The following is a 24,825-nucleotide window of genomic DNA, read 5'->3' on the forward strand; positions in this document are numbered from 1 at the left end:
AATAATTTAAACAGCGAAATTGAAGAAATTGAACAAAGACTGAAGCATTCGTATCAGATTGAAGAAAGGGAACTAGAACAGAAAGCAGTTCAAGAAATAAAGAAAAACCCTAAATAGTTCTTCACATATGCAAAATCAAAAGCAAAAACCACTACCAGTATTGGACCTATTCGTACAAGTGAAGGTTCATACATGGGGGATGACAAAGAAATGAGTGAAATCCTAAAAAAGCAGTACGAGGACATGTTTTGCACTCCAAAAAACCAGCGTTGAATGTAATGAAAAGCCATTTTCTGGGTGAGCCCCGGAGGCTCTCTGGAGCTTATCAGGCTAATGTATGTTATATTAGACTGGGACATTAGCTATGGAGTTCAGACCTACCAGGGACCAACACCAGAACCTGGCCCTGGAAAACCCCCTTATGGTTGAGGGTTTTCCTTTTCTGCCATCGACCGGGGTTAGGTCGACATGGACCTATCAGGTCGCATTGACCGGATGCAACGTTGGTGGGGGGGGGGGCGGATGCAACGTTGGCATCGGGGCCGGATGCTATGCTGGCGCCGGACAGAACATTGGGGTCAGGCGCGGTATCTGAGCCTGAACCGGGCATAATATTGGCACCAGGGTTTTTGAAACAAACTAAACAAGGACCCAAAATATGCCGATATTATAAATGGGGTATCTGTAAGCATGGGATATCGGGGAGAACAAATGGACTATGTAAATATGATCATCCTAGAAAGTGCAGGACCCTTCTTCGTACAGGTAAATGTACCAAAAACTGTGATCTCTTTCACCCAGAACTGTGCAAGAACTCTTTAAATAAGAATGAATGTTTCAACACAGAATGTCCAGCTTTTCATGTAAAAGGTACCAAGTGAATAAGACGGACAAACCATCTCGATGAAAGCAGCCACAACACTATTTACCAGGATGATTTTTTAGCAAGAGGATGAGAAGGAGAAGAATGGCTAAATATGTCCAAACTCTACCACCAACTCGGCCAAATGCTAGAGAGGACACAAACACAGTGGCCTCCTTACCACAACCTCAGATATTAACACCAAGTAAAGCATCAGCACTTCCACAAACATAACATCATTTTTATTTGCCATCATTCAGGGTATAAAAACACGCAAATGTAACTAAGTGCACTTCATAGATGGCCTCTTACATGAGGCAAATGCAGTGTTTGCAGCCCTAATGGAAACTCTCACAAAGGACTACCATGATGGTGAAATATGGATCTCAGAGTACAATCTTTTCAGATGTGACAGGAAACACAGGCTACAGGGTGGGGTTAGCCTGTACATCAAGGACACACTCATCTGTACTGAGCTGCTAAACACCACAAATGATATGGTGGAAGTGCTAATAATCAAAATAGAGATCTTAAAAACAGAAGAGATAGCACCACTCCATAAACAAGGAAATAAGGCAGAGGCAAAAAATTACAGTCTGATAGCACTAACATCGCACATCATGAAAATCTTTGAGAGAGTGCTAAGTAAGATCACAAAATACATGGAATCACAGCATCTCCATAACCCCGGACAACATGGTTTCAGAACAGGGCGCTCTTGCCTATCACAGTTGGTGGACCACTATGACATGGCACTAGATGCCATGGAAGACAAACAAAATGCTGATGTAATTTACACAGATTTTGCAAAAGCCTTCGACAAATGTGACCATGGTGTTATTGCACATAAAATGCGTTCAAAAGGAATTACCGGAAAATAGGCAGATGGATCTACAATTTCCTGACTAATAGAACCCAATGTATAATAGTCAACAAAATATAATCTGGACCATCAACCGTAAAGACCTCAGTCCCACAGGGTACTGTGCTTGCTCCAGTAATTTTCTCATCCTCATATCAGACATAGACAAGAACACAACCTATAGTACTGTATCATCCTTTGCAGATGACACTAGGATATTTATGAGAGAAGACAACATAGAGAACACGGCAAACCTCCAATCAGATGTCAATCAGGTCTTTTTATAGGCTACAGAAAATAATATGGTGTTTAACGAAGATAAATTTCAGCTCATGCGCTATGGAAAAAATGAAAATATAAAAACGGAAACCATGTACAGGTTTCGACTTGAGAATGGTCCAGGACGGACCGAAACGTCGTCGTCCCTTCACCTAAGTGAAGTGACGACGATGTATCAATGAGCAAATCAGTTGGGCGTACCCACTGCACAGGTTTGAATCCTCCTCTTGACTCCAACTGTTTTTCTCATTGATACAACACTTTAACCTGATTTCTTTGTGAAATTTGAAGCGAGCGTTGGGAAGAACTCCGGTACTACATCAAAGTGTACATGGGTAATGTGTAAAACCTAGAATTGGTGTCAGTTCAATGCTTCCAGGTCCCTTGTGGATCAGTTGAATCCCAGGTTACATTACTTGTAGTGTATTGTGGTGCAGTGGTTGATAGCATGTGCTTGGGAGTACCCCAGGGTGCTGGTTCTAGTTCTCTTCATGGCTCCACCTTATTTTCTCAATAGTCCTTGTCTCATCACTTGAAGAAAAACTTATTGATATTTGCTCTTGTTCTTTTTTCAGAGCTTGTCACTGGCTGTGCGAGGAATCACAGCACTTTTGATCCAGACCCTTCTGCTCCCCACACCGGGCAACCCTCACAGTGGTCATTTACTAAGTATCCCGAGAGACAAACCTCCACATTATCTTACTTCTAAGTGCGTAAAATTTAATGTTAGCTCTGACATATTTGCTATAGTATAAGCTGTACATTTGTTTGCCCACTCCCCCCTCCCTCTTCCCAAACAAAAAATAAAAAAAATTGCAGAGTCCATATTGCAATATAATGCCAAGACCTTAAAAATTGTGTACATGAACACTTCCAGCGGCTGTCACTAGGTACATTCACCAAAATGGTCATCACATCACAAGCTGTGATCACCAACTTCATGTTCACATGTCAATATGCTAAAAAAGTTACTACACTATCTGCTCAGTTTAATTACTATGTTGGGCTGTACCTTACTCCATAAACCAGGATGATTGCTAAATCCAAAGGTGCTGAATGTTCCAGGTTCTGAAAATACTTTCTTAATGAAAATTATATAACTCCCTCTTGCTCACATACAGTTGTCTTACTGCTCATCCACTCTCATCCGCTTACACTCATCCCTCACACACACACACGCACACTCGCACAATTGCAGGGGAAACACTGTTACATTCCCACAGTGACTGCAGGGAAACTGGTACATTCCCACAGTCACTGCAGGGAAACACTATTACATTCCCACAGTCACTGCAGGGGAAGCACTGGTACAATCCCACATGGAGACGTTCATGTATCAACGTGTCAAGCACAGGCCACAAGAATGAGGGAAGGGGATGTTCTGTCACTATTTGATCTAATATTCACCAGGAAAGAAGATATATATGATATCCAGTACCTTTATCCCTTGGGAAAAGAGTGATCGTGTACTATTAGAAATTTAATATGCTTTGCGATATAATCTAGAAGAGAATGAGGACATTGAAACAGTTGATAAACTTGATTTCAAGAGAGGACACTATGGGGAATTTAGAAAATTCTTTAATGAGTTTAGTTGAACAGACTTGTTGCTAGGCATGTAAGTAAATGAGATGTATGCCAAATTTTCCAATATATACAAATGAAGGAATGCAAACATTCCCCTTGGGGCTGGGGAGGGGCTGAGCTGGGGGCGCTGGGGGCCTTGGGCCCCACTGGACCCCGTCTGGGTTTTTCTGCCCTCCGAGCAGGGCTTACTGTTACAAGGAGTGGGGTTTTCTTTTCCCCCCCTCTGCGTACGAGTTGAACTTGGTGTCTGCCCCTCCCCTGGTTCGGTTCCGTGTTCCCCCGGGCGCTTCGGTTCCGTCTTTCCGGAGGTTTTCGGCTTATCACATCCAACCTGCTGCGGTGCGGGTGGCCCTTGCGGCAAACCTCCTGTGTGACCCGGATTATGCCTCGGACATGGATCCCTTGGTCTTCAGGTTTGAGACTTCGTTCCTTTTCTGGCTCCATTATGAGGTTCCGGAGTCGTCCTGGCTGGTGGACTGTCCTGTCTTTGCCTTGGAGGCTTGGCACTCTTTCTGCCGTTCTCGCATGCTTGAGTGGAGGGAGGCTTCGACGATGCTTTAGGTTTTCCTGGGGGGGCGACCTAGAGCACCTCAATGAGTGCTTATTTGCTCCTGCCCTTCCCCGGGATGAGGTGTCGTTCAGCTCCATGTGCCAGTTCCCCTCCCTTTCGGTGGTGCTGGTGGCTGAGGACTTGCGTGCCAGGGGTCTGTTGGCTTCGACCTTACGTTTCTTTTCCCTCCTCGAGCTGTCTTTGGACTGGCTCACGGAGGATGTGGGATCACTTGGGGCTGTTCTTGGTTCTGGCGCCTTGGCCTCGGCGGCCCGCTTGTCGGCCGCCTTGTTGTAGCTTTTCACGCCGATATTGAGGGATGCGGTTACACTGTTTTATGCTTCCTGGCTCGTGTGTCGGCAGGCAGTGCTTGCCTTCTCTGTGGAATCTGCTTGGGGCCTTGGCTCTTCGGATGTCTTCGCCATTTTGTCCTCTTCTGTTTGAGGCTTTGGCCGTTGCGCAGTATATTCAGGCTGCTTCAGCTTCTTGCCGTCCTATGTCGAACTTGTTGGTTCTCCGGGGGTCCCGTTGTGGGCCTTCCCGGAAGGGTCGTGCCAAGGCTCAGGGTTCCTCTCATCGTGTTAGGCCACTGGTGTCGAGTTCGGGTTCAGCCCCTCCTTCGGACCCGCCTTCGTCTGGTCAGCACGGTGTTTGCTCTGTGCGAGGTTCTGGGTCTCGTAAGGGGCGCCAGCCCTTTTCGTGGCAGTCTGGTTCGTGCTTCGGAGGGTTCGGGTCGCTCGGGGATCGACCATTCACCTCCATTCGGACTGTTCTCCAGTGGTTTATTGCCCGAACCGCGGGGGTTCTCTTCAGTCCTTGGCTCTTTGGGGTTGGTCCCTTTGAGTGGTTCGTCTGCTGGATTCTCGGGGTTTGGCTCTCCTTGGGGTTCATGTCCGAGGAGTGTCCAACGTCTCGGACGACCTGTCTCGGTTCCATCCCCTGTCCACGGAGTGGACGGTCGACGACGTCTCGTTTCGTTGGATCTGCCAGACATATGGTCTCCCAGATGTGGACCTCTTCGCGTCGGCATGGTCTCGGCATCTCCCAATCTATGTGACGCCCTTCCCCGACTGCGAGGCGTTCGTGGTGGATGCCTTTCGGCAGGACTGGTCGAGGTGGGGTTACCTGTACCTCTTTCCCCCGGTCCAGCTGTTGCTTCAGGTTCTGGTTCGGTTGGAGACATTCCCAGGGAGAGTAGTCCTTGTGGCCCCTTGGTGGCTGGCCCAGCCTCGGTTTCTGGTGCTATTGGCTCAGTGCCCAAACCCGGGACGTTTCCTGCGACTCCGCCTCTTTCAGCAGGTCGGCCCGGTCCGCTACAGGGCTGGTTCGACCTTCTCCTCTGCTATTCACGTCTGGTCTTTTTGATGCGGGTATATCACCAATTATATGGTGATCAGGTGGCTTCGTTGATGGTGTCTCACCTGAGAGCTTCGTCTTGGCGACAGTATGAAGTTTCCTGGCGTTCTTTTTGCCATTTTCTGGCTCTTCGTAGGTTGTTTTTTCTTTCGGATCGGGTTGTCTTGTCCTTTCTTTCTTGGCTTTTTCAGGACCGTCATTTGATGCCTAATAATGTCGCCTCGTATCGTGCGGCACTGGCAGAGCCGCTCAAGCTTGCGTTCGGGGTGGACGTCACATCCTGGTCGTTCCGTAAGCTTTCCCGTGCTATGTTTCACCTCCAGCCTGCTCATGTGTCTCCTGAGCAGTCCTGGTCCTTGGACAGGATACTCTCCTATCTTTCCTCTCCTCGGGTTTTTGGTGGCCCCTTCGGTTCCGGATTGTTTTTCCAAGGCTTTGTTTATGTTGGCATTGGCCTCTGGGGGCCGGGTAGGGGAGCTTCATGCTCTCCTCTGGCGCAGGGGTTTCTGCTCTTTTGGTCCTGGGGGTAGGTTTGTCCGTTTGCAGCCTTCTCCGTCCTTTCTGGCAAAGAACGAGACGGCTGCTTTCCGGAGGGGTCCGTGGGTCATTGATGCTTGGTTGGTTCGGCCGGGGGTGCATCATGTGTTGTGTCCTGTTGCTGCACTTCGTCGTTACCTGCGTGCTTCAGCTGGGGTGGCTGGGGATGCACTTTGGGTTGATCCGGTTTCCTTCGTTCCCTGTTCCAGGGCTCGGGTCTTCCAGGTTGTCCGCAGGGTTATTAAGTCTAGCCAGCCTGTGGTCTATCCTCGTGCCCATAACGTTTGGAAGTTTGCAGCTTTGGCTGCCCCTGTTAGGTAACATGTCTTGGGCTCATATTCGGGCACATGGATTTTGGAAGTCGAACAGGGTCCTGGCTGCCCGTTATTTGGTGAACGTCCCTGCTCCTTGGCGTTCTTGTGTTGCTTTGGGTCGCAGGTTGCAGCCAGTTGTCTCAACTTTGAGGTGAGGAGTTTGTGGCCGCCGCTTCCCAGGTAAATCCCTATTTTCCTTCTCTTTGGGTATGTAGCTCCAGGTAGCCGTAGGGGCTCCCCACAGAAAACCAGCGTTGAATGTAATGAAACGCCATTTTCTGGGTGAGCCTCGGAGTCTTCCTGGCTACCCTCCCTCCCATCCAGTTGGCGAGTTTTTTTTCGCGTTGATTGAAGCCTAGTTTCCAAACTGAAGGCAGCCGGCGCGGTGAGGTCCGGCTCCCCCCTCTCCCCCTCCCGGGAAGGGGAGGGCTGTGCGGACGACCGGCGCAGCAGTAAATTGATTGTTTGATTGTTTGCTTGGGATTGTAGGGAGTTTCTACCTCTCAGTTCAGTTTTTTGTTGTAGTTTCTTACCATGTGGGGTTTGTTTTGTTACGTCTACCTTTCTGGGTGCCTAACCCCGGTCGATGGCAGATAAGGAAAACCCCCAACCATAATGGGGTTTTCCAGGGCCATTGCTCCCTGAAACCTCTCTGAAGGGGCCAGGTTCTGGCGCTGGTCCCTGGTAGGTCTGAACTCCATAGCTAATGTCTCGGTCTAAACATAACATACATTAGCCCAATAAGCTCCAGGGAGCCTCCGGGGCTCACCCAGAAAATGGCGTTTCATTACATTCAATGCTGGTTTTTTGTAGAAAAAAGAAATGAAATTAAAAAAAACAAATGCCAAAAGGTTCATTCGGTGTTTGTCAGGTATGCTGGTCTATTATTTAAAACATTGAATACAATATTGATGTTTTTCGGTGGTAGAACGGATTAATTTGATTTCCATCATTTTAAATGGGGAAATTCGTTTTGAAAGACAAGCGTTTCACATAACGAGCTCGGTGCCGGAATGGATTAAATTCGTTATTCGAGGTTCCACTGTATTTGGGAGAACTCCCTCAGTAGCTCCCCAATGCTATGACTTAATAGCAACTAAGCCTTAGGGAACACGCCAGGACTCTCTGATCCATGAACACCTACTGTGGGCCCCATCTCATCAGGATCATTAGTGAGCTGGCTGGCTGGGTTCTCCAGGTCACCTGGGCTGACATCTGGTGGCAGGCAACTGTATCTACATGATGGTTTTGAAGTGGCAATGATTGTTTGCAATGTTATTGTCAGGTTTACAAATTTTCCAGTGACTGCTTATTTTGGGTATGTGTTGGTACTTTTGGTGATCTCTGTTCCTCAGGCTTCCCTTCAGTTTAGGCTTCTATCAAGATCCCCGGTCAAAGTACTGATTCCTCCTTAGGACGCAACCCCACAACAGTTTCCTAACTCCGGGTACCTATTTACTGTTAGGTGAATGAGAGCATTAGGTGAAGGGAAACGTGTGCAACCATTTCTGACCTGCCCGGGAATCAAATCTGAGATCCCTGATAGTGAGTCACAAACAAAGTCAACTGCACTACAAGACTCTTACGTCAGTGTTATTCCCTAGTAATGTGTTAATGTCTTTCTAAAATTTCAACGGCTTTATTTTAGGTCTGGTCGCAAACTTCAAGAGATAATGTCACGTCTTCATGAAAAGCTACGCGAGGTGCAACATTTAATCAAAGGAGGACCTCGGCAGACACCAGCATATCAACTGAGTCAGGTGTCGGTTGAGTATCTGGTCACAGCTCTCAACAGCCATGCAGAACCACCAGACTCTCCTGATACTATCTTGCATACTGGTATGAACCTTTTCATGTCCATCAATATGGATCAAGCATGTTCAACAAATAATTAATTCTACATCTGATTGATAAATTTTGACCTTATTGATATAAAAGCTTTTTCCCTTATAGCAGGGAAATGTGTAGAATTTAACTCATGTTCTGAGATTTGTCTTCGTTTAATTTGTCTAATATTGAAGAAAATGTGAGCTCACAACTAGTTGGTCATCAAACTTGGCTGGATACAGTAGAGACATTTCAAGTTTGAGAGACATTTGTGGTTACCATTTCTCACATGTCCTAGAGCTGGTGAGATTTTCTGTATCTCTTCTATAATATTTTTGTTTACCGAGTTCCTTATTGTTTGGGGTGTCCCTCCTTGGTAGTCGCTTCAGATTGGTTTCTGGGCCTTCGGGCTCAATTTCCAGACCCGGCACATCTCCAAGACTGTCTTTTTCAGAGGATTGGTTGGGAGCGGTTTCTTATGGTTCATGCTTCTCCACCGTTTCCTTGGGTTGGGGGGGTGAGCATTTTCGGCTCCCCCAGAACTATCCAGGCTGATTTGAATGTATTAGACCATGGCACCAGTCAAAGCGAATGGTGGTCTGCCTACCAGGGACTACGAGCCAGAACCTGGCCCCCTCAGAGAGGCACGAGGAACAATGGCCTATAGAAACCCCCTTGTGGTTGGAAGCATTCTATGTCTGCCATTGACCGGATCAGGCACCCAGAAAGGTAGGCGCCTCAAAACAAACCCTATCCGATTAAAAATTGCTATTGAAAGCAGAACTGTTGAACAGAACTTCCCAAACTAAAACAAGCATGACATCAAAACTGTCACCATGCTGCTGTCTGTGCAGCTCCCTCCTCCCCGGGAGGGGGAAGGGGGTAGCTCCAGACCCCCGTGCCGGCTTTCCACCCCTAGTTCTGAAGCTGATGTGAGGCTTAGCGGTCGTGCGACTCTGGTCCCTGACGTTGTCTAGTGTTGTGCCTTGTGGTATGGTCCTGTTCTGTGGTGGTGTATGGACCAGGAGTAATTTCACAAGTACTCTGGCTGCATGCACCTAGGGTTACCTTCCCTAGGTGCCCTGTAAGTACTGCCCTTGTTCTGCAAGTCGCTTGGGACCTACCTCCGCTGTGGTCTTTTGCTGCTCGGTAATTGCTCGTCCTTGGAGTCAGCTGGGATGTTTCTTGCGCCACTGTTTGCCTCTGGGTAGGAAGTAGTTTCATCACTGGTAGGGGCGCAGGGTACTGTGCAGCTAGTTTTCACCATAATATAGTGGCCGGCTCTGTTCCGCCTTTTGACATTGTACTCTTGCCCTGGCTCTTAGGTTTTCGATGCCTTTTCTGTGGGGAGCCCCTATGGCTCCCTGCAGCTTATCAGGCTAATGTATGTTATATTAGACCGGGACATTAGCTAAGGAGTTCAAACCTACCAAGGGAACAGCTCCAGAACCTGGCCCCTTCAGACACCAAATAATCCTCGTGCGAGGCTAGCTTCTAACACCCTAGTAACTGATGTACCAAGATTAATTCTTGCTTCCTCTTCTTGTTCCTGTCAAAGGGCACTAGCTGTAAGCTGGAATCCTAATATATGACAGCTATATCAGATGAAACATTTATATTATTAAGATAAGGTACCAAGGCTTAATTACCTGTATTTAGACGCTGTTTCTCGTGCTAACCAGTTCGCCCTATATCTACCTAACATTAACTGGCCAAAAATGATTAGATAAATGGGTTTCGGTAAGACACTTCCCTTGTTTATGTTGACTGCGTGTTGATGATGGAAGAAGCACTAATTTGATCTCCATAACACTTCGTCCAAGAGAAATTATAGGAGCTGAACTCGCTCCACAGCGACTTGGTCTAACAATGGCTGACCTCCCTCACCACTGACGCCTGGCTCTCCTTGTCCAGATGTCAATAAGTGATAGAAGGGTCATATTTACTCTATTTTGATACTGATAATTAAGTTAATTCAAATGAGATGTTTTTATGATGTAAAAAGTCCAAAGAATAATCAACCAGGTATCAACTACCATATTAAGAATAATTCCCAACAGAATAGCTGGTGAATTTATAGCGCTATGTGGCAATGATATCTCGTTTTCTATTGACGGAAAATTCCACTGCGCCACGTCTTCTATGAGAGAATTTATATATATCTGGCAGTTATCTTGAGATGATTTCAGGGCTTTTTTTAGTGTCACCGCGGCCTGGTCCTCGACCAGGCCTCCACCCCCAGGAAGTAGCCCGTGACAGCTGACTAACACCCAGGTACCTATTTTACTGCTAGGTAACAGGGTCATAGAGTGAAAGAAACTCTGCCCATTGTTTCTCGCCGGCTCCTGGGATCGAACCCAGGACCACAGGATCACAAATCCAGCGTGCTGTCCACTCGGCCAACCGGCTATATACAACAGCAGCAGTATTATCTGCATGTTGTATTTAATATTAGTAAATGGTGTCGGATTTTCCGACAATAATGGTTTGAAGTGGGTTTGATTCAATAGTAAGGGTGTGAATATAACCCTTCCAGAAAGAGGCACTTCATTACATTCAGCACTGGTTTTTTAATTGCAGCATCATAATGTTTGTAAAGTTAGATTTGTACATCTTTGAGCTGAAACTTTACTGATTACATAATTTAAGGCATTGAATAAAATATGGTCCAGTATATCTAATTTTGCCTTATGAACAAAATTTTAGGACTATGAGCTGTATTAATAACATGTATTCATCTGGTTTCCAGGCTGTTATGAATTTGAATTACGAGAGAGACAACTAGCAAGCTGTGGTCTTGATGTGCAGTCTTGTCTTCACTTCCTTCACTACTTGTATTCATCATGGTTACGACCCCAGGCAAGTCTCAAAATTCTTTATTATATTCTATATTATTCTTTATTATATTCTTTATATTATTATATTATTATATTCTTTATTATATTATATTACAAATTTTCAGTTTTGTGACCAAAGATGTGTACATATATTTGCATGTACTTACCCATGTGTGCTCGTAGCATTGAGTACTAGCTCCTGAGTATCACATTCTGAGTTATTAACAGGTAGTTGTCTTACACTGCTTCAATCCCCATTTGGGATTTTTCCCATCAAATTAATTAACTATTTTTTGTCATGCATAGCTCTTTGTATATTAAATATATATAACTTTAAGATAGCTGTGCAGTTTAGGGATTAATGCAGTGACATACTTCCCTCATTACTTTTATTATCCTACATTTTAAACTGTCTACTGTATTGAGTTAGTTTCAACTACTACTACTTGTAACATACCCATCCTTATGTTTGGATAGTATGTTTTGTAACTATGTGGACCTTCATACATTTGTTGACGTAATGGACAGTTAGCAGCATTTAATACTACAGTATTCACTTGATACACTTTGGAGAAAGTCAAACTAAAAACCAAACATAAATACTTCCTAGGCCAAGTTTAGCACATATATGTACTATATTAATCCTCAGATAGCATCCTGTTCATAGGATGGTTAGGTTACGTTTGGCTAGGTTTTAATAACATGAATACAAAACCTTTTCTAGTTTGTTCAAATTCAATAGTAGCAAAGTCTACTTTCTAACTGTCCATTATGGTCCACATCATGGTTCCCAGTCATTGCCCACACAGTATGTTGTGTGGGCATTGAACTTTGAATATTACTTCCTTTCTCGGGATGGTGCCCTGGCTCCTCCAGGGCTGTCTCAGATCTCTGTGTGTGTGCTCCTGCTCACCAGGTGAATGTTAGGGATTTCCAGGGTAGGTGTCTCAGTTTACTACATATGTGTGTCTTTCCCTGAGAACTCACCTGCTGAAATGTGTTTACCTACAACTCGCAAGCTTGTCTCTAGCTTGTAGAGATGAGCTAGAGACTAGAGAAGTCTCTAGCTCGTAGAGATGAGCTAGAGACTAGAGAAGTCTCTAGCTCGTAGAGATGAGCTAGACACTAGAGAAGTCTCTAGCTCGTAGAGATGAGCTAGACACTAGAGAAGTCTCTAGCTCGTAGAGATGAGCTAGACACTAGAGAAGTCTCTAGCTCGTAGAGATGATCTAGACACTAGAGACGTCTCTACCTCGTAGAGATGATCTAGACACTAGAGAAGTCTCTAGCTCGTAGAGATGAGCTAGACACTAGAGAAGTCTCTAGCTCGTAGAGATGAGCTAGACACTAGAGACGTCTCTAGCTCGTAGAGATGAGCTAGACACTAGAGACGTCTCTAGCTCGTAGAGATGAGCTAGACACTAGAGAAGTCTCTAGCTCGTAGAGATGAGCTAGACACTAGAGAAGTCTCTAGCTCATAGACTCAATATTCTTTAGTCACTAATTTGGATATTGTGTGTGATGTCTCCCTAACCTCATGTGTTGTGTCATATTAACTCAGTGTTAATACCCAGTGTACAAATGTAGGGTAAAATTCCCCGGGATATTAGTGCAGGGTTAAACCATCCCAAGGTACTGTATTAATGTTGCGTTAAACTCCATGGGGTATAAACATAAGGTGAAGAAAGCATGTGCTATGCACTTTTAATACAGTAATATGTATATATTTATTCCAGAGTGGGTTATGTGCATCTGTTGTGGCAGAGGTTGTGAAGTCAGTGAGTTGTTTGTGTGACTTATTCTGCTCAAGTGCTCACCACCGCTGGGTTCTCGAGTCACTTCTGCCACTTCATACCCTCCACCCTATCGAAGACCACATCACTCAGCAGTATATCATTCTGGCCACCTGTAAAGCTCTTGCAACACTTAGATTGGCCAAACAGGTGAAAAAGCATGATTTTTAACTCTATTGCATAGATTTTCACATAATATTTTTGGTTTGGTGATCCAGTATTTGCTTATCCTTGATGCTATTAATATGGATAATCAAATAAGTGGATGAGTGCTATTTTTAATAATGCCTAAAATAATCTTTCACTCTGTTGCTCCTCTTTCCTGGGTGGGCCTCCTCAGTAGCTCACCGTGGTCAGCGTTAATACAACCATGCCTTAGGTCGATGAACCAAGCCTCCTAGATCCACCATGCCTGACAGGAGCCAGGACCAAAATCAGGCTCTGCAAGGCAAGGAGAGCTTGGGGATCAAAGAGCTACCTAAAACCAAGAAAAACCCCACCAGAAAACGTATGTCAGTGATAGATCCCTGTTTTGGCTGAGCCACCATCTAAGGTAGTGGCCAGTCGGGCTGTGATCCATCTTGTGTGACTGTGAGGCACAGTCACACAACTTACCATCTGAGTGAGAGGCAGTGCTATCAATTCCCTTTTTTTATGAGAAGGATATAGAGTGGCTTGGACACCTCTACCAAGTTTCTGCCAGCTTCCACTTCAGCCATTCAGCGATCAATATATCTAGCTTGTGTTCAATTGACTCGTAAGTGGCTGTGGGCTCAGGACGCACTTCACCATCTGGTCTAGGGTTACTAGGGTTAGAAGCAGCTCCAGATGCTGCCCTTGTCTGAGGATTTGGTAAAGGCTGTGGAGCCTCATTTTTCTTTTATTACTCTCTTGCATCCTGAGGATGTATTTACAGGTTTACCTTCCTGGGTTTGGGGGGTTTTCCTGGTTGACACCTGTTTATTTCTTCTTGGTGTTCCAAGTTGGTGCAGAACTGTAGTCTCCACCCCTGGTCTCTCTTCTGTGGAAGGGGGCGTTCTCAGGAATTTGTGGTTGCCAAAAGAAGGACTTTAGCTGCCTCTTGACCCTCTTTTGAGTTTGGCTCCTGACCCTGAGAGTTTGTTGTTCAAAACAGGTGTTTTCTTATCCCATGTTCCAATATGAGGTCAACACACTTACTCCCTAATGTTTCCTAGTGTTTCTGGGTACCATTTGGTCTCAACCTTGCTCCCAGAATGTTCACTTTTCAGCAGCTTCATCTTCAGGGGATCTGAGTTATGACATATCTTGATGACTGGCTAGTATGGATCCCAAGCATTTGGCTTGTCTGCTGCCCAGGAATCAAATTTTTTCCAGTTGGCCTACTTCAGTGTTTTGATCAAATGGCAGGAGTTCCAGTTGTGCCTTCTCAGGTTTTGACTTGGCTGGGACTGGTTTGGGATACCAGAATGGCCTCCCCATCTTACAAGTGACCCTGTTGCAGCTGTGCTGCTGTCAGAACCTCAAGCACTTTCTGGGCAACCCGAACTTAATGTGGTTATCCTCTGAGACCAAGTGTGACTGAAGGAGCTTTACTGCAGTCTACAGTTGGCATCCTCTCCCCATGGTCAAGACCTATGCAGTGTGTACCCCACTTTGCCTGAAGGGAATTTTGCATAATTTTTCCTCTTTTGGTTTTCCAGGGTTCAGTTCTGTAGTCTCTACAGTCACTTAAGTTGTCCACAGATCTGTTGGCCTTTTCTATAGTTTCATCTCTAGTTCTCACCACACCTATTGGGTAATGATTGCCTCATCTGTGGCAGGTGCAAGTCATGGTGCAGGAGTTTGTGGTCTGAATGACACTTCGACACATCCTTCCCCCACAGGGCTCTACTATCCGTCTTCATTCAAATTGGGCTTCAGTAATCCATTGCAACAGGTGGACTTCGAGAAAAGCTCTGTTTTTGGCTCCTTGAAGTTTTGGCTTTATTGCAGTTCACATTCAGGGTTTATTGAATGTTCTAATAAACACTCTCACTTTCATCCAATCCCAACAGAGAATGTAGACTTTGTCTGTGGATAAGGTCTACTTTATCTGGTTTTACAAGATGTTCAGTTATCAAAGGTTAATGTGTTTAATTTCACATGGAACTGGCAGCACTACTTACCTGGATGGATTTAAGCTCTCCATGAGTTTTTGTGTATTGGGTTTTAAGGCCTTGTGTGCCACCACTTGTATACGAGTCAGATGGCAGACCTATCAGTTTCAAGTTTGTCTTTCTTCGACGTGAAAGTACAAGGTGGCTTGGCATGCCTTCTGCCTCATTCTATTGGCTTAGCACCTGTTCTATGTCAATGCCCATTGGGATGTCTTTTCTTTCCTGGGTGTTTATTGTTCACCAGTTTATGCTTATCACTATTGCCTCGTGTTGTTTGGCCTTAGCATTTGGGGGATGTAGGTGTGTTTTTAATCCCCACTTCTCTGGGTTTTTCAGGCATTCTTTACCTCCAGCTCATGCTCTTCCAAGACCTTCTTAGCATCATGGTCATATTTTGGAAATTTTATCATCTCGCTTTTAGGTTTTCATTGGCTGTAGACTCCTATTTTTTCACTGCGGCTTTTCTTCTGGCTAATCATGTTAGGAAATTTCATGCTGTTTATAAGCAGTGTGGCTATTGCATCTTTGGTCCTAGTAATATTTTTCTTTGCCTCCAGCCTTCCTCGTAATGCTTTGCTTAGATTGAGACTTGCTTTCCAGAGGCATCTGTTAATCATTGACTATTAGTTTGTCAGTCTGGGGTTGCACTGTAAGCTCTGTCCTGTAGCTGCTGTGAGGAATTTGTCTTAATGTGAAATCACCTGCTACTGATATATCCTCTTCCATTCAAACTCTGAGGTTCTTGGTGAATGCCTTTCACCTGATCGTGTTCCTGGAGAATTTCTGTTCAATCCCCTGATAAACGTCCTTCTTTCTGTGCCTTCCTGTAATGTGTCATACTCCTGTCTCATGTGTAGTCGATACACACACACTTCCCAACCCTAATCATGAATTGACCCCATTAAGTTCCTTTTTCCATAGCTTCACCTCTCATTGAGTTGAGTTCCATAGCTTCACCTTGAGTTGGCATCTGTCTGCCAGTCATCTTATACTGTATACAGCCACATCTCAAACTTTTGTATGGCTTGGCCGAGCCTCTCTTTGTTGCTGTTATTGTGGCCCATTTTCTCGGCACATTTTTTTACTATGTTTGAGTCTTCTGTTCTCTTAAGCTACTCTTGTTCCTCTTAAGCCATTAGTGTTTTCATCTTGGCTTTTGTTTGCTTGTCCTGACAGATTTTGAGTAATGTTTTCAGCATTTCCAGCTACAATTGGGTTCGGTTTTGCATCGTATGTGGGGAAGATGTGCATGTGGGAGACCTCCATCTTTGAAGGGCTTATTTGTTATTTTGGTCTAGTGATTGTGGTTAATTGGCTATGGCTGTTTGGCTTCATAGAGGTTACTTGGATTCATTTCTCCTATCTACCCCAGTCTGACATCCAGTGTATTAAGTTTCTTGGGTAAACTTGCCCTTTGTTCTTTTTATCATACATGTTTCACACTTCAGGTTCCCATGTCTTGATGGTATGCTGTTGGGTCCTTGTGTGAGGTACCATGGGGAATTAGTTCCAGGGAGCTACTAAGGGGCCACTAAGGGCCTCACACCTGTATTTCCTGCTTACACATGGGGTTCAGGAAGGTTAGTTGAGGCTTGAGTGTGATGATGACCTCACCAAACCCTTCATTTACTAGTACTGCCATCTAGTAACATGAAGGAAAAGTGTGGAGTCTTATGGCCGTCCTCAACTTCTCTGCCTCTTTGAGGGGGCAGAATTATGGTACTTGCTTCCAATAGGCCATGAAATGTTCACAGATGCCTGGTGAGTTTGATTTGGCTGGTTCCAGTGCAAAAGCTCTGGGGAGCCTCTATAAAAATTATACTCATTGCTCTGTTTATGAAATTAAATGGTTTTCTTTGTAGACCTTAAAAAAATATATATAGCACTTTATGCTATCTATTAGCAACATATAGTTCAAGGTAGTAGAATGTTTAGTTGGAATCATTGTATGAAGATTGAATATAAGCATGAAAGTGAAATAAAATCTTACATGGTTGACACGCATGAAATCTCTCTGAGTACTTAGTAAGACAAGATTGGAAAATTAGAGATTATGCTAAGAGACGTAGGTTAAAAGGACCAGACTAGATCTAATATGATAGTGGCAAAATTCACTCGCAAGTTAGAAATTTGCTCTTCTATGTTTTTGGTGCTATCAATTGTAAAATACATGTATGAAATTCCTTTTGCAGGAAGTGAGCTGTTCACTAAGTGAAGGTGTAATACACATAGTAGAAAGTGGACTCAAGAGTGGGCAGGTTTCTGTACGTACCTGTGCCGTCCAGGGCCTTTTATACCTTCTCCAAGGCCCACCAGAAGAGAGCCCACCCCTCATCATTCTGGCATGCTAGCTACATTCTCAAGTACAATGATGGGTATGTTGACAGTCTTATCTCAGTATTTTGTGATGCAAATAATAATTTATTTATTTATTTATTTATTTATTTATTTATTTATTTATTTATTTATTTATATACAAGAAGGTACATTGGGTTTGTGAAGATATATAGCATAGTATTTACAATCTTGTAAAGCCACTAGTACGCGCAGCGTTTCGGCCAGGTCCTTAATCTAACAGATAATTTTAAGTAGGTAAATTCTAGCAGAATTAATAAAATGATAACAGATACATTGCAAGAAAAAAATGAGATGAGGGAGATTAGTAAGTATATTAAAGCACATTGGTATATTAAAGCTCTGATTTATATAAAATCTGCACAATACTCTCTGTACGTGGTAATCCAAGTCATATGGGGCCACTCCATTTTTCAGTTAGCCAAATTTCTCACTAAAAATATAACCAAATTAATAAATTTGTAGTTTTTTACAACAACCTGGTTACTAGTGCTGTTTATCTGGGTGCTCTAAAAGATTTACCCTACTGCTCATGCTGTTTACCCAGCTGCTGGCACCATTTACACACCTAGATATTAATAAAGTTTTTGACTGGGCAGCAGAAAATAACATGATGTATAACAGTGATAAGTTCCAGGTACTTGAGTACGGTAAAAATGAGGACCTTAACCCTTAAACTGCACAATACATACATATATATGATTTGACATAACATAATTTAACATAAGGTTTTAAAACTTGCACAAACACTTTCCAATTTTTTGTCCATAATCAACTAGGCAAATTCTCCAACTTTATCTACATGATCACAACTTAACTTGAAAAATAAGAGAATCAAAATTAATTTTAAAATTGAATATTGAAAACTGCAGATTTTCAAATCAGAATAAAAAATATGAACTATCACCAGTTGTTCATTTAATGTTGTTATTCTCTCAGAATAGCATATGATCTTCATTTTCATCAGATTAGAATATAGGTTTTCAGTACTGTATAGTTTACTGTAAAAAATATCGTCAATAAGGCATTTGAAATATGTGGCAAATTTAGTCCAACAAAAATTATAACTCCAAATGTATAAAGTTTATGAAAAATCCATACTGAAAGCCTGGTTGATCAGTCCAGCAACCAGGCCTGGTCGACGACCGGGCCGCGGGGACGCTAAGCCCCGGAAGCACCTCAAGGTAACCTCAAGGTAAGGGATTGTAGAACAAACCACTGAGCACAAAATATGTGAAAATAGTGAGAATCGGTCAAAAACTTGAATTTTAGAAGCCACTCAAAGTTGAAGCTCTAGTTTCAGAGATAATTGAAGTTGAAGTTATCAACAATGAATAAAGGTAGTTTCAGTTCATTAATTTAATTGTATATATATTAACACTATCGCCCGCACTACGCGTGCACCGCAGACTGTGACGTCATGGGGCTAGTGGTGCAGGCAAGCATGCGGCGACGCCAAAATGTGTGTACTCGTTTCAGTTTTCTCACCTTAATTCTTGTGCTACGTCGTTCGTTTTGGTATCATTGTGTTCGCAATTAAATTCCCTGCAGATGTATATGCATATAATGTCCAAAAGCCTGGCGAGACTCCCCACAGCAAAGCCTAAAGTTACCAGTGAACGAGCACCAATTTGCACATCACAACCTAATGTGTATACTCGTTCAGTTTGATAACATCAATTTTCATGTTACATCGCTCGTTTTGGTATCAAATTGTTCGCAATATAAAGGCGCGCATTTTAAAACTAGTCCCATAATAATAGCACAATAAATAGAATTTTAACAAATATTTTTAAATTTAAAATTTAGGCCCAAAAACGTATTTATAATCTTTCAAGTGTTCTGACATCAAGTTTCGTGTTACATCTTTCATTTTGGTATCAAATTGTGCGCATTCTAAAGGCGCTTATTTTGAAACTATCCCAAGGTTGATTGGATAAAAAATGAATTTTATACAAATATTTTTGTAGTGGATGTGAGAGAGAAAAAGAGAAAAGGAGAGAGAAAGAGAGTCTGCTCGCCAGGGGTGTGGTTCTTTCCCAGCTCGCTAGGTTTGGGTTCCTGGTGAACTGGAAGAATTCCCATCTGGTTCCATCCCAGGTTCGGACCTGGCTGGGTCTTGTTTGGGACTCTTGGACCGCTTCCTTGTCTCTCCCTCAAGCGGCATTGTTGCTGCTGCAGGTCCCGCCTTCGGCTGTTTTTGGGGGGGTCCTGGGTCATGCAGCGGTTGCTCAAGCAGTTGTGCGGGAGTCTGAACTTCGCCGTGCTGGTCTACCTGCCGGATAGGGTTTGGCTTCGACGTGTGTTCTGGTTGTTTCGGGGACGCCCCTTTCGCCTCTCCCGCGATCGCTGGGTTCATCCTACGGGGGCATTGCATTGGTTGCTGTATCGCCGACTTCCTCTTCGGGGGCTTACGGAGTTCAGTGCCTTGGTGCCTACCTGAACCCTTGCTCGATGTATTCACGATGCGTCGTCTCTCGGCAGGGGCTTTGTGACCAGTGCTCACCAGGCCGGCCAGGGATGGTGAAGTCCGTCCTTCTGTCGGGCTCACAGCATGGTGCAGGAGTTCACAGCGATCTGGTTTTCGCTTTGGAGGGTGCGGGTCATTTGGGGTTCGACCATTCAGCTCCATTCAGACTGTTCCCCGGTGGGTCATTGCCTGAACAGCTGGGGTTCTCTTTGGTCCTTGCCTCTTTGGGGCTGGTCGCTCGAGTGGCCCGTCTGCTGGCTTCTCGGGGCTTGGCTCTCTGTGTGGTTTATATCCGTGGAATGTCCAACGTCCTGGGAGATGGCCTGTCTTGGTCCATACACATCCACGGAATGGACAGCCGACACTGACACTTTTCGTTGGCTCTGCCGGACGTACGGATTCCCGGAAGTGGATCTCTTCGCCTCGGCGTGGTCTCCCGATCTATGTGGCGCCCTTCCCCAACTGTGAGGCTATCGCGGTGGACGCCTTTTGGCAGGACTGGTCGTGGTGGGGTTACCTGTACCTCTTTCCCCTCTTTGCCGTCCTGGTCCTTTGACAGGGTGCTCTCCTATCTTTCTTCTCCTCGATTTGTGGTGGCCCCTTCCGTTCAGGATTGTTTTTCCAGGGCTCTATTTTTGTTGGCATTTGCTTCTGGGGGTCGGGTCAGGGTGCTTCATGCTCTCCTCCAGCGCAGGGGTTTCTGCTCTTTTGGTGCAGGTAGTATGTTTGTTCGGTTGCAACCATCTCCTTCTTTTCTGGTGAAGAACGAGACGGCTGCCTTCCAGAGGGTCTTTGGGTTATTGATGCTTGGTTTGTCAGTCCGGGGGTGCATCATGTGTTGTGTCCGGTTGCGGCTCTCCACTGTTACCTGTGCACTTTGGCTCAGGTGGTTGGGGATGCGCTTTGGGTTGATCCGGTTTTCCACGTTACCTGTTCCAGGGCTCGGATCTCCCAGGTCGTCCGCAGGGTTATTAAGTCTAGCCAGCCTGTGGCTCTCCTCATGCCCATGACGTTAGAAAATTTGCTGCTTTGGTAACATGTCTTGGGCTGATATTCGGGCACAAGGATTTTGGAGGGCGAACAGGGTCCTGGCCGCCCATTACTTGGTGAACGTGCCTGCTTTTGGGCATTCCTGTGTTGCTTTGGGTCGCAGGTTGCAGCCAGATGTCTAGACTTCGCGTTGAGGAGTTTGTGGCGGCCGCCACAAACTACGAGCCAGGTTCTGGCTCGTAGTCACTGGTAGGTGGAACTCCATTGCTAATGTCCCGGTCTAATATAAAACACATTAGCCCAATAGCTCCAGGGAGCCTCTGGGACTCACCCAGAAAATGGCGTTTCATTACATCCAACGCTGTTTTTTTGTAATTTGAAAGTTTGGATTGTCAAAGGCCTATTGTTCTTAAAAGTATTGGCATTTAGGTTAAAGAACCTGGCAAAATGTAAATAACTTATGAGTGCTTTTACTTTTTAAACTGGCTTTCAGGATACATGTTCTTTGCAGGAAGAGTCGAGAATGTGAGAGTCATGAGGTAGCCGTGTGGGAGGTTTGGGTGTATTTGGTAGAACACTACGAAACTTTACCAGACCCCACGCTGCCATCCACTGCACTTCATATGGCTCTCTCGACTGCAGCCACTTCCTCCACAACCCCACGATTACTCCACCAAGTCTTGAAAGGTGTAGAAAGGCTGGTGTTAGTTCAGCAGCTCTCCAGCAACACAGTAGAAGTGATCTTCAAGCTAGTAATGGATTTGGTTCTTAATGGTTCACCTTCCACCTCTCTGGCAGCCTTGCCATTATTCATTACTGCTCTTTATGCAAATGTAAGAAACACTGCACTTCTTACACATGCAGTTCAAGATGACATGGCGTCGGACCCAGAAACTCTTTTACTTGTCATGGAGAAACTCTCCATCTTTTTTGACCGGATTCGAGTTGGGTATCCCCATGAAGCAGGTGTTATATCTGGTCTGCTTGGGCCATGCCTTTTAGATGTTCTTCCTCCTAGTCAAATACTAAATAAAGTTATCACAGAATATATATCCAGCCATCAACCACATCCTCATTTATTAGCATCAACTCTCTTCCAGGTATTTGAGGGTGCAATCAGTGAGAGTGGGGAGGGCCTAGTACAAGAATGGGTACTTCTCTCATTAAGTAACTTCACGCAGCGTACCCCGGTGTCCCTTGCAGTTTGGTGCCTCACTTGCTTCTTTATTGCAGCCTCGAGTAATAGGTGGCTAAGAGCAGCTTTTCCTTCTGTTCAAGCACGTTTAGGAAAATTGGATGCTCGTGACATCCAGATATTTTGTCTGTCTGCTTCTCATTTTCGACAGAGTTTGGCAACAGAAAACCAGAGAGCAAAATTTGAGGCAGTATTCCAGGCTGTGGCTACTCCAGGATCACCTTTTCAAGAATTATTAGATTGCATCAAGGATTAACTGCAGTTACATATAAAATTAAATGCTTAATCATTATTGTTTATGAAGTTGTATATATTATTAGTTTATCTCCTTAAAAAAAAAAAAAGACTCCTATTTAGTTGAGAAAAATGAAATGTTTATATTGATTGTGCAAACACAAAACGCTACTTACAAGGTGGGTATTGCGCACGCCTTCATGGACTGTTTGACTGTGGCAGAAAATGTGATTTAGCAATGGGTGGCTGTTGGTTGAGGAAATGTATAAGCTTTATTTGTAGCTCAAATGTTGATAAGGAATCTCTCACTGCTGTCTCTATTTTTATGGATTAAATGCAATCGGTTTAATTTGGGCTGAAGATGAATGCTGTATATAAGTTTTGGAGTATCTTCAGAAGTTAAATACTATATATTGGAAGTGATTAATGCTGTTTCGAGAGAATTCGTGGCTGTTGGCATGTAAATGCTTTCAAACTGCACTGTATATTGATTATGAAAGTATTCCTGCCCAGAAATATATTTTTATGCAATATTCAGGTTTGAACAAATTACAAAGGTAAATTAAAGAGCTTGTGATAAAATATTTACTAATAATAATTTGCTTTTAATTAATAATAATAATTATTTATTAATTTAATAATTTGTATCTTTTATGTAAATAAATTTGCAAAAAAAAATATAATTTTACAAATGATACTGAAATTCATCTGAATCAATCTTTGAAATTTCAGCAATTATTGTAATTTTTTTTATGTAATATTCTATACTGTATTTACTTTGCGTGGCTGTGATACAAGATAGGTCAGTTTCTTTGTGTTTGTCTTTCCATGAAATGGTATTTTCCAGAAGTACAGGAGGATTTTGAAACCGTTTATAAATGTGGATACTGTGTGTGCAAGAATCCTACCATTGGCCTGAGGAAGGCTTGATGGCTGAGTGGACAGCGCATCGGGATTTGTAGTCCTAAGGTTCCGGGTTCGATCCGCGGCGGAGGAGGAAACAAACGGGCAGAGTTTCTTTCATCCTGATGCAACTTTTCACCTAGCAGTAAATAGATACAGTACCTGGGAGCTAGACAGCTAGCATATGGGCTGCTTCCTGGGAATGTGTAACAAAAAGGAGGCCTGGTTAAGAACTGGGTCACAAGGATACTAAGCCCTGAAATCATCTCAAGATAACCTCAAGATAACCAAGGATTTGGCTCTTTGGAACTCTTAGCTGACCCCCCCTACCCCCCTTCCGTACCTAACATACCCTTCTTCATTGCCCACTGCCTCTTATACTAATATAACAAGTAGTCTTTTAACATCTTTATCTCCTAATATACTCATTCTTCATCAGCATTTGTCTATTTTTCTTCTCTTTTTATCTTCCTTGTATCTTTTGGCATAATTTCTCATTCCCTTCTCCCTCAGGAGACATAACTTTGATATGTGGTACAAACAGCTTTTTTAAAGCTTTTAAAATTGGAATCGATGTTGATGAGCCGACGGTACAGTAAACACAACATCATGGCTAATGTAATTATGTCATATTTATTGTAAAAAGGTCATGTGAATTATTTACAAACATTGTTTCATATCATTTTGTAGTAGTAGTCAAGCAATATTTTAAACAGAAAAGAAAATGTCAATGCTAAGAGTAGGTAAATTTCCTTTTAATGTTTACATTTTATTGTCATTATAGAGTCTTTCCAGAATTATAAATATTTATTCGCGTCGATAGAACATTTATCGAGACCTGTAACCTAGCAACCGTTGGAAGTAGGATGCATGATTGTGTATCACAGTCATTATTTAAAACAATAGGTTTAGAGAAGCTTTGTTTTAAAGTTGATATGAAAGTTTCACTGATGAGAGAGAGGCTTGAGCCATGACGGCTCTTTACACATGGCCTACCATTATGGTGGTTGTGTCTTACGTGACAAGGTTCAGTTAGCAGTGCTCTGGATTTTGAGCCAATGTCTTGTAAGTTTAGTGTCACAACCAGACAGGGGTCGAAAGGCTAACTATTTCTTTGTTGTGCACTTAGCCGCTTGCTCTGGCATGTCAAGACGTGACTTGCCAGAGTCTTGACTTCTGTTGGGGACTGTGACTCCTTCACAGCGTAGGATTGCTATCTGAAGTAGGCAACATTAAGAATACTAGTCTGGCAATTTTAGAAGTTTGATGTAAAACTTATCATTGTCATATTGCTAGGAATTCTGGTGGTTTTCGTTATCACCAATTAAATATGTTTTCTCACATTGTACTTCCAGTATATGCTTTACTGACAGATTAACCACTTTGTCATACAGACTTTCAAACATTCTGTTTTGCATTTTATCATGGGAATCCAGATATGTACATATATTTAAATTTTCCAGGTCATTTCTTCTGCAATTATGTCTCCATCGCTCGATAAAATTACAATGAATCTCTCCTTTCCTTCATTTAATGAACTTCTCTCCCACATGTTCGTATTTGTTCCCCCCATCTCTAATCTCATGTCATCATACATTACCCTGAATTCACAGAGCATATCAACTTGGTACACCTGTGGGCTATGCAAACTGTAATAGCTAGTTGCAGAACCTCTCGTAGTGAACATCTCTGTACTTGCCATTACTATTTCACTTGGGTATACTTCTAGTGATCAA

At 43.7% G+C, this 24,825-nt stretch overlaps 1 protein-coding gene across 1 annotated transcript in view; it reads left to right on the plus strand.

The window, feature by feature from the left end:
* Positions 1–22,363, plus strand: part of htt (huntingtin) — a 154,737-nt gene extending 132,374 nt beyond the window's left edge. The window contains 7 exon segments of the mRNA XM_045751464.2: positions 2,579–2,712; positions 7,996–8,186; positions 10,924–11,033; positions 12,748–12,954; positions 17,135–17,287; positions 17,289–17,317; positions 21,269–22,363. Coding sequence (XP_045607420.2) covers positions 2,579–2,712; positions 7,996–8,186; positions 10,924–11,033; positions 12,748–12,954; positions 17,135–17,287; positions 17,289–17,317; positions 21,269–22,208 — 1,764 coding nt within the window. The 3' untranslated portion in view covers positions 22,209–22,363.
* Positions 22,364–24,825: the final 2,462 nt, after the last annotated feature.

The sequence above is a fragment of the Procambarus clarkii genome, chromosome 23 (genome assembly GCF_040958095.1).
Source record: "Procambarus clarkii isolate CNS0578487 chromosome 23, FALCON_Pclarkii_2.0, whole genome shotgun sequence".
Classification (NCBI taxonomy): Eukaryota; Metazoa; Arthropoda; class Malacostraca; order Decapoda; family Cambaridae; genus Procambarus; species Procambarus clarkii.